Source organism: Staurois parvus, unplaced genomic scaffold (assembly GCF_062004578.1).
Source record: "Staurois parvus isolate SC_StPar_1 unplaced genomic scaffold, SC_StPar_1.0 ptg000307l, whole genome shotgun sequence".
In the NCBI taxonomy this organism is placed as follows: domain Eukaryota; kingdom Metazoa; phylum Chordata; class Amphibia; order Anura; family Ranidae; genus Staurois; species Staurois parvus.
The window spans coordinates 1,201,199-1,219,446 of record NW_028318103.1 but is presented as its reverse complement, the minus strand read 5'-3'; the positions used below and the strand labels follow the sequence as shown (position 1 = coordinate 1,219,446).

The window sequence follows — 18,248 nt, the reverse complement described above, 5'->3', positions numbered from 1 at the left end:
ATTAGATACAAGCCGTCATTCATGAATACGGTTTACCATTTCTGAGATAGTGGTGTCTCACCCGGTGAAGTGTAATAGCTTTAGTCAGAAAATTAAGTCCCGCTAGATCACTTCAGGCTGACTCCTACTGCAGATGTCTGTAAAACATTAAAAATAAGTGTCTATACTGTTTAATATTGTTATGGGTAAAGTTCCGCTGTAAAGCAAAATTCCAATAAAAAAATGAATTGCCCCTTAAAAGGACAAAGTAAGCTTCTCCTGCAATACTTCTCTTGTATCTGGAGTTGTCCCTTTCTGTGCTTTATTTTCACCCCAAGATGTCCTCAGTCTATCAGGCTGAACAATGGCCATCCAGTCCATTTCTGTGAGCTCAAGCTGTCCATAACCCACCCTCAGTATGTGAATGGACAGTGAAGAAGATGCAGCAAAATGATCAGCTAATTTCTCTGCATGTTTAGTTCATGAACCGATTGTCTCCTTGTGATGCTTCTTCCTCTCCCACCCTGAGTTCTGTTGTATAGGAACTGCAAGAAGCTGATGCCAAGTTAAATTTAGGCACTTGCCTAGCCACAATGTCCTTATTTGGGACTATGGCAGGGAGACCTTTTCCTTCAGCACACAGAAAGGAAAATGTAAATTGAAGCTGCATGTGGGTTACAGGCAATCCACAGGAAGAGGAAGTTGACAGTGAATGCTAATAAAATATAAATGCAGTATATACAACTGACATAGGACTCAATTCTCAAAGCTAAAACCCAAGGATAAAAATCTTTATTTGACAGTAATTTTCAGTTACGCCCAGGGAGATTTGAAAATAACCACCATATGGCTAAAAATAAAGACCCTTAGCCTTGACTAAAGCTTTGTGAATTGGGTCTATGGAGAGGATACTTTTTTCAACAAAAGGGAAATTACGTGTTTGATTTTTTTTTTTGTACTGTTGATATGCTGGTGAGGGGATGCACTGGACACCCTGGCTGTCATTGTGCTATATGCTGGATGTCCAGTGCACTCCTGTACCTTTAAGGAGGGGTGGGCTCCCTCAGTCTATCTATTTATACACATGCTTCTACTATGGGGGCTCTCAAACTTTATAGAGTTAGGAACTGCAGAATATCGGGGTGCCGTGAAGGGGCTCTGCAGCTTACACATGTATTTGCAAATGTGTGCTAACTAAAGCCCTGGTTTTAATGCAAACTGTTAAACAGGACAGTTTAGTTTGTTCGCAAGCTGGTTGGTAAGTTGAGCTGGGAATTCTTCTCTTTTATTGTTTGACATGCGTCGCCCTTCCACGTGCTCCTTGCTGTGAAGGCCAGTTATTGATTGGAGCAGTGGCCATTTTTTGTACTGTTGATATTCTGGTGAGGGGGTGCACTGGACCCTTAGCTGCCATTGTGCTATATGCTGGGTGTCCGGTGCGCTCCTGTACCTTTAAGGAGGGGTGGGCTCCCTCAGGGTCATCTGTCCTCAGTCTATCTATTTATACATGTGCCTCTACTATGGGGGCTCTCAAAATTTATAGAGTTAGGAACTGCAGAATATTGGGGTGCCGTGAAGGGGTTCTGCAGCTTATGCATGTATTTGCAAATGTGTGCTAACTAAACCCCTGTTTTTAACGCATACTGTTAGGACAATTCAGTTGGTTCGCCAACTAGTTGGTAAGTTGAGCTGGAGATATTTCTCTTTTATTGTTTGACATGTGTCACTCTTCCTTGTGCTGTGAAGGCCAGTTATAGATTGGGAAAGTGGCCATTTTTATTGTAAATTACATTTTTTATGAGTCTATGTTGTCTGAGGGAGGGTTGTACCTTGATATTCATTTTTGATACCTTTACCCTTTTACTTGGGCGGCACAATGACAAAGGGTGGCGCTTATGCCAAGAAGGCGACCTAACTTGTAAAAAAAATATTTTTTCAAGAAAATTCTATAGAAAAGACTTTCAAGTGTATCAGACGTGGTGGCCTGTGAGTAGACCCAAAGAATTACAGCGATTTGGATATGACTGAACAGATATATACACACACATACCTATTTTTTTTTTATTGGTTACAAATAATTTTAATTAAAACGTTTTGCCTGTAGTTCTTTAAAGTGTTACTAAACCCAGGACCCAGCATTCTCTATATCTGGTCTCCCCGGACCCCGCATTCACTATATCCGCTCTCCCCGGACCCTGCATTCTCTATATCTGGTCTCCCCGGACCCCGCATTCACTATATCCGCTCTCCCCGGACCCTGCATTCACTATATCTGGTCTCCCAGGCCCCTGCATTCACTCTATCTGGTCTCCCACAGTACACACAACATGGAAATGCAATTATTTTAGTAAATATAAACTGCTAAATACCTTTTTCATTAGCATTTAGAGCAGTCTTGTGACTTCTATCAAGAGTCCAGCACAGCACATGTTAAAGCTTGTAGGAGTTTTTTTACTGCTCTAGGAGGATGCAGAATCCCTGACCTCTGTCTGGACAGTGCTGATTGGCCCTGTGCTGATCACATGCAGTCTCCCAAGAAAAAAAACCTAACAATACGCACCGAACTGAGCATGGTGCAATCGCTGTTTAGGTACCAATGCGGAAGTATGTACTAATGCGGAAGTATGTGAATGTACTGAAATACTGCTATTCATTACTATGAGCGGCTGTATACTGCAGCTGTCTGTTCCAGGAGCTGAGATAGACCTGCAGTTTACATTGGTTTCCTCCAGCTGCCCGTGTGCCAGGAAGACATAGAAGTAGCTAAAGGCGCAGCACAGTATGTCAAACATTCTTCTGCATCACAAATAATTTATTCATTGTGATTTTAGCTTGAATTGCCAATGTTCTCACCTAGCAATCAAAGCAAAGGAATGAAGATTTGGAACATTGAACAGAGCAGAACCCGCAGTCCAGTGCTCAGAAGAACACAATCTGCAGATAAGATTTTCATGTTTCTTCATCTTACCTTCTATCAGAATGACTCTTTAGACATGACAGTAAATATTCATTGGTCATCTTTCAGTGTTCCCTTCTGTAAGGATGTCAAATAAAAATAAACACAATACATGTGCCTATTCATGACGTACAGCCACATTACAGTCATTCTGTTGGGGCTCCTTCACACGTGAAAAGTGATCTGCAGTGGATCGCCTCCTGTTTTAACCCTCAAAATGCCAACCCTTCATGCTGAAACCACTTGCATTGCAGACAGTCACAGAGTGGTTGCGGTCCAGCCCAATTCATTTGAATGGGTCACTTATGGCAGCGGTAGCACCTGACAACTGCAACATGGGGGTGCCTTGAGGTTTCTTCTGGGGTGCCTTGGCAAAATGTCTCCTAGATTGTAAGCTCTAATGAGCAGGGCCCTCCGTTTCCTCTTGTACCAAATTTTATTGTAACTGTAATGTCTACCTTTGTTTTGTAAAGCGCTGCACAAACTGTTGGCGCTTTATAAATCCTGTATAATAATATAAAATATATATATAGGTCTACAAATTGCCCAAAACTTGTATACAAGCCAGCAGGTGGAACAAGCCTGCCTTTTAGTTACAGAAAGCCACAGGTTTTCATTGTGCACCATTACGACCTTCTAGCCACTGGCATACTGGCAACCAATGACATCATCATTTGATAAGGAGGATGTTGGTTGCCTGCACAGCACTCAAGTTTGACCCTCCCCCGCCCCTCTCCATCAGTGCTGGGGTCACATTACCTCAGTGAAGGAGAGAAACTGAGGGAGCAGAGAAACATTGGAATACTAGTCAGTACCAGTGTGCAAAAGTGTACTTGATCTGGAAGAATAAATCACCTCTAACGTTGGGTGTCCTACATGTGTGGAGGTCACTTCATTATATAAAACTATTATAATTGTTTAAAATTATGAACAGTCTTGAGGCACCCCATTCTGAAATGTTAAAAATTAAAGGGTGCCTTGACATTGTCCATAATTTTAAAGGGTGCCTTAACTAAAAAAAAGGCTGAGAAACGCAGCTTAAGCATCCAAGTCAGTTGTGAATAACTGAATGTAGACATCAGTAACCAGTCAGTCCAATTCAGATGCCTGTTGACACATTTAGGGGTCAGGGAACAAGTTTTTCTAGAAAAATAAAAAAATGATGCCCAAGTGTATTTGCATCTTTTAATGACATTGGTGACCTGGCTCCTAAAATGTGTGCAGACCTAATCAAGGTGTACAAAAGCAAACAAAGCATATGCAGCCTAATACTGAAACAGTCATACCACAACTACATACACATGGTAACGTCTGAGCAAAGAAAACTCAGCAAACAAGATTTAGAAACTCAAAAAGTACGAAAATAGTTTAATTGAAAACAATGAAATAGTATTTATAAAGACAATTTCATAAAGTATGACAAAAGCCCATCTTCATTTATTTGGACCTTCGACCTATGGATCCAGACCTGGAAATCCATTCTCTAAGCTTCCTGAGAACAGATCGTTCTGTGCGCCATAGAACAACTGCATTTAAATCAAGTTTGAGCAAGCAGCTAGCTTCAAGGCTGGGGACCTAGTGATTCATCATGGGGCAAGGTGAGGATCACGTCAGGTATTCAAGAGATGAGATTTTATACTCAGAGCCGTTCTCTGTCTTTAACATGGGGTAGGGACATTTGAAAGCTCATCTCCAGTATTGGAGGGTGTTTGACTGGAGTGAGGTACGTTTGGAATAAACAAGGGAAACAGGAAGGTACAGATGCGTTTCTAACTCTTCCTGCTCTACAGGTATTGTTTCAATGTCGATTTCCATTGGATAGATTTTCGATCACCTTTTGTCTATATGACACACTCACAAGGACAGAAAGTGAGCAGACGTCTCCTTAATTACCCCCCTCTCCTGCTATCTAGAAGCAAAAGCTCTGAGCAGATTGGTCCTTTAAAGAGACAATATCATCTTTCCCATTCAAGGCAAAAGGGTACCAAAACATTTCAACTCCCCTCCCCCATCCCATTAATACTTTCCTTACCAGGGCTCACTTGCCGCTTCTTGCTCCATCACAGCCAGCACTAAGGTCCCCAGTGTTGATTAATGTTGGATGCTAAGGTGAGTAGTAACATTGCTCCCTCTGTCATGGGACAGTACTAAGGTCTAGTGACTAGTGGCTATTCGACCCAAGCACTGTCACGAGAGGAGGTCACATACTCCTCCACACCACAGAACACTGGTTATGGTTGCCTACTGCAATGGAGGAAGAAGCGGCAGTTGTTGTCAAGATGAGCGTTAGTGGTTAGGGAGGCCCTTTGCAAAGATGCTGTTACTTAGTCCTGAATGGTCAAGGGGACATTGTGCTGCTGCCTATTTGGTACTTTATTTCAACTGTATCTGTGGTGTTACTGCTTGCAAACAAAGCTTTAAAGGCAGTAAAATGGCCGCCTCCTGCCATTTTTCAAAATAAAAAAAGAAAAAAAAAAAGTGGGGGCAGAGGAATTTAAAGAGTTAAAAGAGCTGAAATCTCCAGAGGCTTCAGTACTACTGTAAAATTCTGAGTCAAGAGTTATGCTGGGTCACTCTTGTAAGAACCGTATTCTAAGTGCCATTTCATTTAACAAGCAACATCTTGATTGTGCTGTAAGCAAAACTTAAAATTACGATCAAAGTCCCTGGCCAGCCACAATCTCCAGTGTGCACAAGTGACAGTTGGGGCATTAAGTGCTCTCTCTGCTATAATCTAGGGTGCACAATCTTTTTGTCAGTGTAGAACTGATCAGCGATTCCTGACTCTAGAGGAGGCCTGGTAAAGAGGAGAGGTAGTAGTCTGGGTTTTAGCTAATGGTTCTCTGTGGTACTGGGATATTTTCATGCAAATACTTCATACTGCCATTTTCAGAGAAGTCGGAGACGACATGATTCTCCCCCCTCAATAACCATTTTGTGGTGAGCAATCCCTCTATACCAACAGGCCCCCGTGCATGGATCCGGGCTGTGCTGATACCGACTTCTGCTCCTGAGGGGAAATGAGAAATAAGAGAATGTAATTTACAGACTATGGCAGGACAACAACTAGAGATCGGTTAAAGAGCAACTCTAGGCAAATACAACAGCTCACAAAACTGTCAATCCAGATACAGGAGTCCTGCTTCGTGAATTGATGTAAATGAAGAGGAGGTTAACAGTGTTCATCGGTAAATGTGCGTTTTTTAAAAACACGCTACAAACTTCATCACTGGAAGACCCAAATTCTACACCTACAGTACCTTCCCGAAATTATATGTATTACTATAGTACAGGTGCTCTTTAGTATCCAAATGAAAAGAAAGAATAATCCTGCACTCAGTATACTTTAAAGTGGTCCTAAAGGCTCAAGGTTTTTTGCCATTATGCATTCTATGTATGAAAGCAAAAAACCTTGCAGCATATCCCCCCCAGCACCCCCTAATACTCACATAGGCCCCCTTTCAATCTAGCGATGTGCACTGGAGTCTCGGTTATCCTGGGACTCCCTCTCCTCATTGGCTGAGAAAGAAGCAGGAGCAATTGACTCCCACTGCTGTCAATCAGAGCCAGTGAGCCAATAAGAATAAAGAGGGCAGGGCCAAGCCGCAGCTCCATGTGTGAATGGATACATGGAGAAGCGGGTGCCTACATAGCAAGCTTCTAGCTGTGAGGGCACCTAACAGGAGAAAGGGGCCAGAAGCACCTGCGGGGAACCAGAGAAGAGTAGGATCTGGGCATGCTCTGTGCAAAACCACTGCACACAGCAGTCAAGTACAGACATGCTTGTTGTTTAAAAAAAGAAAAAGAAAATAAGCCTTTAGAGTCACTTTAAATATCAAAGACTGCAGTACCTCAATCACAATCAGGTAGGATGTGTAAAATAAATGAAAAACCAAACACCAGTACGCTGTCTCCTCTAGCCTAACAAATACTTAGCCATCATATAAAATAGGTCAAAGGGCAAGCAACAAATATAATCTCAAACATTATTACAAATACCACAGATAAAAATATGCAAAGAACGACAAAAAAAAAATGCAAAAAAACCCCGACTTTTGATCTCCAGAAGACGCTTGTTACGGAGAAACGCGTTGGTAGGGGCTACACGTGACGTCATTCCGCATGCAGCTGGGAACTCTGGCGTTGTTGTTTGTATTTTTAACAGTCATGAAGAGCAGCGATTTGTGCAGTGTTACCTATGGATTGAAGGGTGTAACGTACTTCCAATAAAAAGCCAGTTTTTATGGCATTACTCTATGGGAGGACCTTCTTTGTTTTAATTTTTGGTACGAAGAAGGAGGGAGTGGCTTCTACCAGGGAGGATCGGAGCAGTCTGTGGCTGTGCAGCGGCATAAAACTCTCAGATCCCTCTGCACCATCCATCCATGTCTACTGAGCGGAAGGTGGAAAGATTTTTGTCCTTGGGGATCGAGGTTTAAAGTGGATGCTGGAATCTATTTGGTAAGAAGCTTCATAACCCTTGATGGTGGTGTGATCCTGGGACGCAGCTTCTTTACTTGGGTGACTTTTTATTTTCGTCAACTCACATGAAAAGCATGGATTTGGGACTTCATAAATGAACTTTCAGTTTTTTGCGGTTTTTTTTTGCACATTTTTATCTGTGGTATTTGTAATAATGTTTATGTGATTACATTTGTTGATTTCACTATGATAGCTATATATTTGGCAAGCTAGAGAAGAGAGTGCACTGGTGTTTGCTCTTTAACCATTTGCCCCCCGCCCTATGGCCGAATGGCGGGCGGCAAATGTCATCAGCATTCCGGGTGGACGCCATATGGCGTCCTCCCGCACATGCGCAGATTGCGCTCCTGCAGAGCGGCGCGATCTGTCACCGGCCGTGTACCTCGGACACGGCCGATGACAGATCTGAGTATCGGCCCCGTTGCCTGTACCATGTGACCTGCTGTGACCAATCACAGTAGGTCACATGACAGTTGTATACAATGGATGGCTTCATTCATGCCATCCATTGTATACTAGTGTCTAGCTGTGAATGGTCACAGCTAATGACATGCACATGTCATGTGATTAGCTGTGGCCAAATCACAGCTAAGCACAAAAAAAAAAAAAACCCTGAATGAATCGATGTCATTCAGGTAAATGCTTGCTTATAGCAAAGTAATTCTTTGCTATAAGCAAATTGTGTGGAAAAAAAAAAAAACACTGATCACTATGGTAACATTGTACTACTTTGGTCATAGCGAAATATGACAAAAAAAATCTTAAAAAAAAAAAAATATATATATATTTTTTTTTTGTCATACTGTCACCAGTCAGTGTCCCTGATCACCGCCATGACAGTTATATGATGACACTGTGCTGCACTGGTGACAATATGTAAAAAAAAAAAAAATAGTGAAACTAATTTTTTTAATTTTTTAATTTTCCGAAAAATTATGACAAAAAAAAAACTTAAAAAAAAAAACTCGCCATGCCTCTTATGAAATACGTCGGACTGTCTACTCTGCAAAAAGGGGTCATTTGGGGGATATCTGTACTGTTCTGACATTCTTGGACCTCAAGAAATTAGATTGGCTGTCAGTACTTCAGGATTGATCAATATTCAGAACTATACCATAGTTTGTGAACTCTATAACTTTCCTACAAACTAAATAATACATCCTAATTTGGATTATTTTCACCAAAGACATGTAGCAGAATACATCTCGGCCTAAACTTATGAATAATTTATTTGCAAACTTTTATAACAGAAACAAAGAAAAACCTTTTTTTTTTTAAAAAAAAATTTTGTCTTTTTTTGTTAATTTAGCAAAAAATAAAAACCCCAGCGGTGATTAAATACCACCAAAGGAAGCTTTAGTTGTGTGAAGAAAATGATAAAATTTTAGTTTGGGTACAGTGTTGTATGACCGCGCAATTGTCATTCAAAGTGTGAGAGCGCTGAAACCTGAAAACTGGCCTCAGCAGGAAGGTGTAAAACTGCCCGGTATTGAATTGGTTAAAGTGTAATCCAACCTGTTTCAGTACTTTACCAACCTGTCCCAATCCAAAGAGATCTTGGCTATGTGGCTTCCAGGGCATCGCACAAGTATTTGTGAAAATGTACACCGGGCCTGTGCACATAAGCCGCACCCTCAATGCTTTAGCACATACAAGCTCTCTCCAAGATTAGATGCAGCATGCATGCACAGGCCCAAGCAGGGTATTGACCAGTGGCTGCATGACACCAACAAGGCCACAAAGCCAAGACCTTTCTGGATTGAGGGCAAGTGGATAAAAAGATTGGTTGAGGGCTACTCAAAGTGTAACTGCACTAAATGTGTAGTAACATGATCAATCAGCCTTCTCAACCTTTGTACCCCAGAAAAACCTTTGAGAAAATGTTCAGGTCTTAAGGAAGCCCATTGGAGGTCATTAGGAAAAGGCCCCTTACGTTGGTGGTCACTAGGAAGAATACCCCCCTTACAATTAATTGAAAAGACCACTGGTGTCATGCTGCTGACTCTGCCAAGTGGTGATGAGCTATGAAGACACCATCAGATTTGGGGGAGTCAACTGACCACAGCTCAGAAAACCCCCTATCTACCTCTAGAGGAACCCTAGAGTTCAACAGAACCCTGGTCTGGAATGGCCACTTTAAATGTATGGGCCTATACATATGAACATATGCATCTACTGACATGTGGTCATAAATCTCACAAGACAAAAATGTGTAGCATGAAATAATTTATGTTACCTAGACCAAATCGATAACCGTCTGAAAATCTAGTGCTGGAGTTCCAGAACACACAGGCGCTGTCTACATGCTGGAGAAAGTACTCAGCTGTGGTCTCTGCAAAGCAAAATTAAAAAAGTCATGAGAGAGAGACTGAAGAAACCTTGAACAGCAGGTCTTAAGGCGAAGCAAATGAAGAATGCTCCTTAACCACTTCCAGGCCACCCTATAGCAGTTTTACTGCTACAGGGCAGCCGCTCTGCGCAAAATCACGTAAATATACTTATCTCCGGGTAGGCGGTGTACATGCGCCACCCTACCCGCACTGTCATTGGATCCCAAATATGTCAATCACGGGGTACCGCCTAGCGACTCAGGGTTGGAACTTGGTGATCAGTGGAGCAGCTGACGGGAGAGATCTGCGAGTGCGAACAACACAGACCTCTTTCCTGTCAGTATGTTCAGTAGTAAAAACATCCCTATTACACAGTTAACCCTTTGTTCACCCCATATGTTAACCCATTCTGAACTTTCGGTATCGGTTTCAGCGCCAGAATTTTCATTTTGGTGCACCACTAGTTAGAAGACAGCACATTGTCCCATCTGCAGGAGTTTAGGAGATTATTAAAACCCTGTACGGCCCTCCAAGCCCCTCCAGTACCATCTAGCAGGATGCAAGAGGACCCTAGCTTTGTAGCTGCATTTATTATTAACCACTTCCAGACAGGCCGTTGCATATAAACGGCCGGATGATGGCAGTGCAGGGTCGGGTGGTCGTTTATAAACGGCCTCCCTGCACCCTGCTTGTGCACGCTCCCTGAGAGAGCACAGCACCGTGATCCGGTGCCCGCTGTGTCCTCCGGACACAGTGAAACACAGATCGTCGGACGGGACCTCTGTACGAGGTCCCGATCATGTGATCATTGATTGGCCAATCAGTGATCACATGCAAAGTAGTAAGCAAGATGTCACTTGTGACATCATTGCTTACTACGTGTGAAATCTGTGAATGATCACAGAGGTCACATGGTACAAGGCTATTCACAACAGCCTTGTACCATGTGACAAGCTGTGACCAATCACAGCTCACTCAGTACTTCTCAATGCAAGACTGCACACAGAGAGAACGAGAAATGACTGCTTTTACATCCTATATGGGTGTAAAAGCAATAGGTGTAAAAAAAAAAAAAATCTTCATCACCCCCACAAGTAGTACAGTGTCACCATGGTGACACTGTACTGCTAGGGTGACAGTATGTTAAAAAAAAAAAATAAAAATGTAAAATATAATATAAAAAAAAAATAAAAATGTAAAACAAAAAGTTTAAAAATTATAACTTTTGGTTATAAACTAATTTGTTTTTTTTTTTTTACTAAAAAGATAACGGAATAAATTTTGGCAAAAATTTATGATGAAATATTATTTATTTGCAAAATTTTTGGACTTTTTCATTTACATAGCAAAAAAAATAAAAATCCCAGCGGTGAATAAATACCACCAAAATAAAGCTTTATCTGTCTCAAAAAAATGGTAAACAATTCATTTGGGTACACTGTTGCATGACCGTGCAATTGTCAAAGTGTGATAGCGCTGAAAGCTGAAAATTGCCCTGGTCAGGAAGGGGGTGAGAGTGTCCGGACAGGAAGTGGTTAAAAAAAAAAAAAAAGGAAGATCTAAATATGAAAAACAATAGAGACTTTATATGGATAAGATGTGGATACAGCCGCTCCTGAAACAAGAGCTCACCATTCTCTGTAACAATGGCATCGGTGTGGGAGCTGCCATATTTATGGATATGCTCAATTGCATCTTCAACACCATCAACCACCTCAATACAGCACTCCAGATCTCCATATTCTGTCCTCAGGGACTTCACTTCCGAGGGGCTAAACGTTAAATAGGAGGCAAACTTGGGGCCAGCATGGATCTTTACCTGGGAAGGGAAACAGTTTTGACATTTTCTTTAGAAATCAGTAAGAATATGATCAGTGTTATATAGTTTATCTTGTAAAATATAGAAGCTTGACCGGCTCCATCACTTTTCCAAAACATTAAAAATAAAGCCTGACTGGATATTTTACACAATAACTTCAGTTTTCTTTGTGCGGGCTTTTAGAAATCAGTGGCCACAAACCTAACATACACATTTACAAAAACTGGAGGACAGGAAAAGATGCAAAGATAAAATTTGATTACAACAGTAGAAAAATACAATAAAAAAGTGTTAGCATCTCCATTTCCATCTGGTTTTCCATTAAAAAACGCTTTATAATAGAATAAAACCCCACCATTTAGAGGTATATTAGACATTGTCTGCAGAAATTCTCAATCTTTTTAGATTTAAAGCGAAAAATAAAAAAGTATATTGCAATTTACAGTCCTTGGATGCGATAGCTACATCAGTTTCCAGTTTTTTTTAGGCTTTTCCCCCTTTATTTTGACCTGGTGATCTGCCCTTTAACACAGAAATAAAATAAAGGGGAAAAATCCTAAAAAGAAAACTAATGCAGCCGCAACATCTAATGATTGGTAAGCTGCAATATATTACATTTTGCTTTTTTTTTTGGTTTTGTGCACGCCCCCAAAATCTTTTTCTTGTCAAATTCCCAAGGGTAGACAGAAGACCAATAGAGTATAAATACGTTCTGCTTTCAGGGAGTTGAACATTAGGGGAAACAAAATCTTAAGGAGATCCTCATTGTCAGGCTTGCTAGTCTGTTTGGTTTTCTAAGCATCCATCATTTATGGTGAGGAATGCTACAGAGTGCCCCCACTGTGGATGGAGGAGCAACAGAAACACCTTTGGACAGCAGCATTGTCGGTCTGGGGAGAGGGGGGTGTTAGATGTACAACTAGATTACAAATTGAAGCCAAACTCCAGTTCACACTGCAGTCATACAAACAGTTACAGAAGTTTTCCTTTTGGTATAAAGGTTTTAAATGAATAAGTGCTGATCATTGTAAGCACCCCTGACAGCTGTAAATGGTTTGTCCTATCCCTGTAACTGACATTTGCAGGAGAGCGTGTTCTGTTAAAAAAAAAAAAAAAACACACTACAATAGACTTACTGGCTGGACCACCAGATGAAAATAAAGGAACGAAAGCCTACAAAATAAAACTAATGCAGCCATCACATCTAAGAATTGGTAGGTTGCAATATCATAAATGTCGGCTTTTGGGTTTTAATACTGCTTTATCCTGCAGTACAGCTGTGGTATGAGCAACTGGCCACCTGTAACTAGTAAACATAGAATTCACATTTGAAAGCAACATATATAACTTTAAAAATGTATTTTAAGCAAAGAAATACTACAAGGAAAATACACAGAGCATTCATAAAGTTTTCACGCACCCCTTTTTTTCAATTTTGTTATGTTGCAGCCTGATACTACAGTTGTTTAAATTCATTTTTTTCTCAATTTACACTCAGTACCCCATAATGACAAAGTGAGAACATAACTTTAGAAATGTTTGCCAATGAATGAAAAAAGTAAAAAACCCCTGAAATATCACATTGGCATAAGTATTCAGACCCTTTGCTACAAGACTTAAAGGATAAGTTCACCTTTGGAACATGTTACATGTTCTACACGTTTTTATGGTGGAACATGTAACATGTTCCCACAGCTGCACCTGTACCCACCCCCTCCCTCCGACAGATAGTACGGGGAGACTTCTTCCCGTACTGTCAGATTTGAAAACATTGCGGCCGTGTGGAGCACCACCCACACAGCCGTGTCATTCATTCACAGTGTTCAGTGAATGAGTGCCTACAAGTCCCAGCAACCTTAGCGGCTGTCGGCTTGTAGTTTTCACAGTGCTGTGGAGCGCCATGGTAGTTCATTGAAGCTTCCTGTCAGTATATCTGCTTTACAGTACATCCCATACAGCAAGCAGATATTCTGACAGGTCTGCAGGAGACCTGCATGGCATCAGCAATCTACTAATCGCTGGTGCAATGCTTTACAGGCTCCTTTGGACAAAAATATTAAACGCAATTATTGCAAAAATGTGCATGTATTATTTTTGTCCAAAAGAAACTTGTCCTTAAAAATTTAGCCCGGGTGCCTCCATTTCTCTTGATCATTGATGAAATGCTTTTTCACCTCGATTGGAGTTCACCTGTGGTAAATTCAACTGTTTGGACATGATTTGGGTAGGCAGACACCTCTTTATAAAAAGGTCTCACAGATGACAATGCATACTGTATCAGAGCAAAAGTCATGAGGTCAAAGGAACAGTCTGCAAAGCTCAGAGACAGGATTATTGCAAGGCAGAGATCTGGGGAAGGCTACAAAATAAACTGTGCTGCACTGAAAATTCCCAAGAGCACAGTGGCCGCCATAATTCTCAAATGGAAGTTTGGCACAACCAGGACTTTTCCAGGTGCTGGTCGCCTGGCCAAATGGAAAAATTGGGGGAAAAGGACCTTAGAAAGAGGTGACCAAAAATCTGATGATCACTTTGAGCTCCAGAGATCCTGTGTGGTGATGGGACATAGTTCCAGAAGGACAACCATCACTGCAGCCCTCCAACAACCTGGGCTTTAGGGCAGCGTGGCATGAAAGTCTATTTGGAGGTTTTCAACAAAAGCACCTGAAGGAGTCTCAGACTGATGAACAAGATTCTCTGGTGTGATGAAACCAAGATTGAACTGATTGGCTTCAATCCTAAACATTATGTCTGGTGGAAACCAGGAACTGCTCATCACCTGCCCAATATCATCCCAACAGTGAGGCATGGCAGTGGCAGCATCATGCTGTGGGGGTGTTTTTTCAGCATCAGGGACTGGGAGACTGGTCAGGGGGAAAGCAAAGTGCAGAGATATCCTCAATGAAGACCTGTTCCACAACCCTCAGGACCACAGACTGGGCCAATGATTCACCTTCCAACATGAGAACAATCTTAAGCACACAGCAAGGACAACACAGGAGTGGCTTAGAGACAACTCTTTAAATGTCCAAGAGTGGCCCAGCCAGATCCCTGACTTGAACTCTACTGAATATCTCTGGAGAGACCTGAAAATAGCGGTCCACAGATGGTCTCCATCCAACCTGACTGAGCTTGCAAGGAATGGCAGAATATCCCCCAATCCAGGTGTGCAAAGCTTGTCATGTCATACCCAAAAAGACTCGACACTGTAATTGCTGCCATAGTTGTTTCAACAAAGTACTGAATAAAGTACTGAATAAAGTACTGAATAAAGGGTCTGAAAAATAAAAGTCAGCAGCTACAAAAAACTGTAGCTGCTGAATTTTAAAATACAGATACTTACCTGTCCCTCGGTCCAGCGGTGTCCTCAGCACGGCTCGTTTCACCAGGTGTTTTCTCTCCCTGGCGCCGGCATCTTCAGTGTGGGCATCCGGCTGTGACAGCTTGCGGCTTTGCACAGCCGGGTGCCCAGTGCACATGTGCGAGAATTGCAGCGCTTTGTGAATGGCCCCGTAGTCTTCTGGGACCTGTTATGTGTCCCAGAAGATTACAGGGAGGGAGGGGGGGGGGGAGGGGGGGACGACTTCCGATTACGTAGGCAATCACAGTGGAAGTGGGAGCGGGTATCTGTCAATTTCGGGTACCCCCTCTCCCTCACTCCCCAAAGGTGCCAATCCTTAATGGGAAGCGGGGACAAAGGGTTAAAGTGGAACTTCCCCTTTTGGGTGGAGCTCTGCTTTAAGTACATGTGATATTTCTGTTTTTTTCTTTATAATAAATTCACAAACATTTTTAAAATTCTGTTTTCACTTTGTCATTAAGGGGTACTGAGTGTACATTGATGAGGGAAAAAAATGAATTTAAATAACTGTAGTATCAGGCTGCAACATAACACTGTAAAAAGTGAAGGGGGTCTGAATATTTATGAATGCACTGCATACAAACGCACCATGTACCCTCTTTAAGTCACACAATCTATCAAATACAAGTGTGCAACTATAGGTCTTTATTGTTTGGATCAGGTGACCTCCATAAACCATCTAAAAAGCTGAACATTTACAGACAGTACATATTACCTGCTCCACTCTCAACATGTCAATGATCTGGTCAAACAGTGGAGTCCTCAGGATATCTCTGTGAATCAACAGGGTCTCCATGGCATTGCAAGCAGCTGGGTATTCACACTTTGAATCTCTCACTAGGGCCCAATGATAACAAAAGCAATTAAATAACTGGATATATGACAAGAAAATCAATGCAGTGTTAACCTCTTGGCGCCGGCACCTCCCGGCCCTTTAAGAGTTTCAGAAGCCAGGAGGCGGGGTTTTAGGGTCACGTGACTGCCGTGATTCACCGTCACATGATTGGAAACAGTCCCGATCGAAAGGGGAGATTGGGACCTTTCCGGGAGTTGCGGACACAAGTGCTGGGGGCGAGCAGGTCATGCGCTCTCAGCACATACGTATTTTCAAATTGCACACAAATATGCGGCCACTCGGCATCAAGGCCCAGAAGCCGAGAGGCCACATATTTGCGTGTGGTCGGCGTCAAGGGGTTAATCTTCTTACAGCAAGCATTACATTTATAGAGAATACTGTATATATAAAGTGCACAGGCATGCGCCCTGAAGAGAGTTGTTTGAGAACCTGCAAGGGAAAATCTTGTAGAAAAATCATAGAACATACAACCAACCAGATCAGGACAGAGAGGTTTAAAAACCTCAATCCAATGGTTTGACCATATTCGAACGATATAATCTAGAAACGAACAAATATTTTTTTTAGCAGTCTATATTAAGAAAAGATGTGTGGAACAGTAAAGGGTAAAGAGGCTGAATGCTGTTGAAAATGACATCAAAAGATTGGCAGAACGACTATGGAGATATAAGGAACAGGATGAACCAGAGTGGCAAATGTTGTCAGCAATGCAAAGATTGTTGAAGTCCTGGAAATGTCAATGGAAGGTAACTCTCTAGACTTAACATCTCCCAAGAAAGTCTTTGCAATGCTCACTTACCAATTCTTGTAACTTTCTCCACACTCGCCTCACTGTCCACATAGACATGACATATTCCCTCACTGTGCCCCATGACAGGGATGCTCTTAGCTGCTTTCTGGATGTCTCTGACCAGCTGTGAGGATCCCCGGGGAATGATCAGGTCAATCAGCTTGTTTAATCGGCACAAATCTTCAACCTCTTCTCTGGTGTTCACCTAGAAATTGAAAGACACGTCACTAGCCTCTCTTGGGACAAATTTACACAATTCTTCATCGCATAATGCCAAATCTTACCAGGCGATGCCCATCAGCCTAGGGGGTTTCAAATTACTGGTCTAAATTTTCAAATTAGGTCTAAATTTACCCAATCTGTCCAGTAATCATGTTACCAAAAGACAAAATTTTAACACATTACATGTAATATTTTCATGTGTAGGTTGATAGTCATGGACTACAGCAGTGGTCTCCAAACTGTGGCCCTTTGCATGCCACTATCTGGCCCTATTTCTCTCACTGACACCAACGATGGGGGGGGGGGGGGTGCTATTCCTTCCAAAAGACACCAATGATGGGGCACTATTGCTTCCAACAGACACCAATGATAGGGCACTATTCCTTCAAACAGACTAACGATTGGGGGGGGCCTATTCCTTCCAACAGAAACCAACGATGGGGGGGGGGGGGGGCTATTCCTTCCAACAGACACCAACAACGGGGCAATATTGCTTCCAACAGACACCAACGACGGGGCACTATTGCTTCCAGCAGACACCAACGACGGGGCACTACTGCTTCCAACAGACACCGACGGGGCACTATTCCTTCCAACAGACACCACGATGGGGGGGGGCGCTATTCCTTCCAATAGACACCAGGATGGGGGGGGGCTATTCCATCCAGACACCAATTATGGGGGGGGGGGGCTGTTCCTTCCAACAGACACCAATGATGGGGCACTGTTTCTTCCAACAGACACCAATGATGGGGCACTGTTTCTTCCAACAGACACCAATGATGGGGCACTGTTTCTTCCAACAGACACCAATGATGGGGCACTGTTTCTTCCAACAGACACCAATGATGGGGCACTGTTTCTTCCAACAGACACCAATGATGGGGCACTGTTTCTTCCAACAGACACCAATGATGGGGCACTGTTTCTTCCAACAGACACCAATGATGGGGCACTGTTTCTTCCAACAGACACCAATGATGGGGCACTGTTTCTTCCAACAGACACCAATGATGGGGCACTGTTTCTTCCAACAGACACCAATGATGGGGCACTGTTTCTTCCAACAGACACCAATGATGGGGCACTGTTTCTTCCAACAGACACCAATGATGGGGCACTGTTTCTTCCAACAGACACCAATGATGGGGCACTGTTTCTTCCAACAGACACCAATGATGGGGCACTGTTTCTTCCAACAGACACCAATGATGGGGCACTGTTTCTTCCAACAGACACCAATGATGGGGCACTGTTTCTTCCAACAGACACCAATGATGGGGCACTGTTTCTTCCAACAGACACCAATGATGGGGCACTGTTTCTTCCAACAGACACCAATGATGGGGCACTGTTTCTTCCAACAGACACCAATGATGGGGCACTGTTTCTTCCAACAGACACCAATGATGGGGCACTGTTTCTTCCAACAGACACCAATGATGGGGCACTG

The 18,248-nt window shown here is 42.5% G+C and overlaps 1 protein-coding gene across 4 annotated transcripts in view; it reads right to left on the bottom strand.

Moving 5' to 3' along the window:
• Positions 1-4,274: 4,274 nt before the first annotated feature.
• The window catches only part of ALDH18A1 (aldehyde dehydrogenase 18 family member A1), a 68,435-nt gene continuing 54,461 nt past the window's right edge, over positions 4,275-18,248 (bottom strand). For all 4 annotated transcript variants that reach the window (XM_089683372.1, XM_089683377.1, XM_089683375.1 and 1 more), the window contains exons 14-18: positions 16,583-16,778; positions 15,643-15,764; positions 11,380-11,566; positions 9,654-9,749; positions 4,275-5,945 (exon numbers count right to left, since the gene is read on the bottom strand). In XM_089683372.1, coding sequence (XP_089539498.1) covers positions 5,764-5,945; positions 9,654-9,749; positions 11,380-11,566; positions 15,643-15,764; positions 16,583-16,778 — 783 coding nt within the window. In that variant the 3' untranslated portion in view covers positions 4,275-5,763. The remainder of the gene's footprint in view (positions 5,946-9,653; positions 9,750-11,379; positions 11,567-15,642; positions 15,765-16,582; positions 16,779-18,248) is intronic.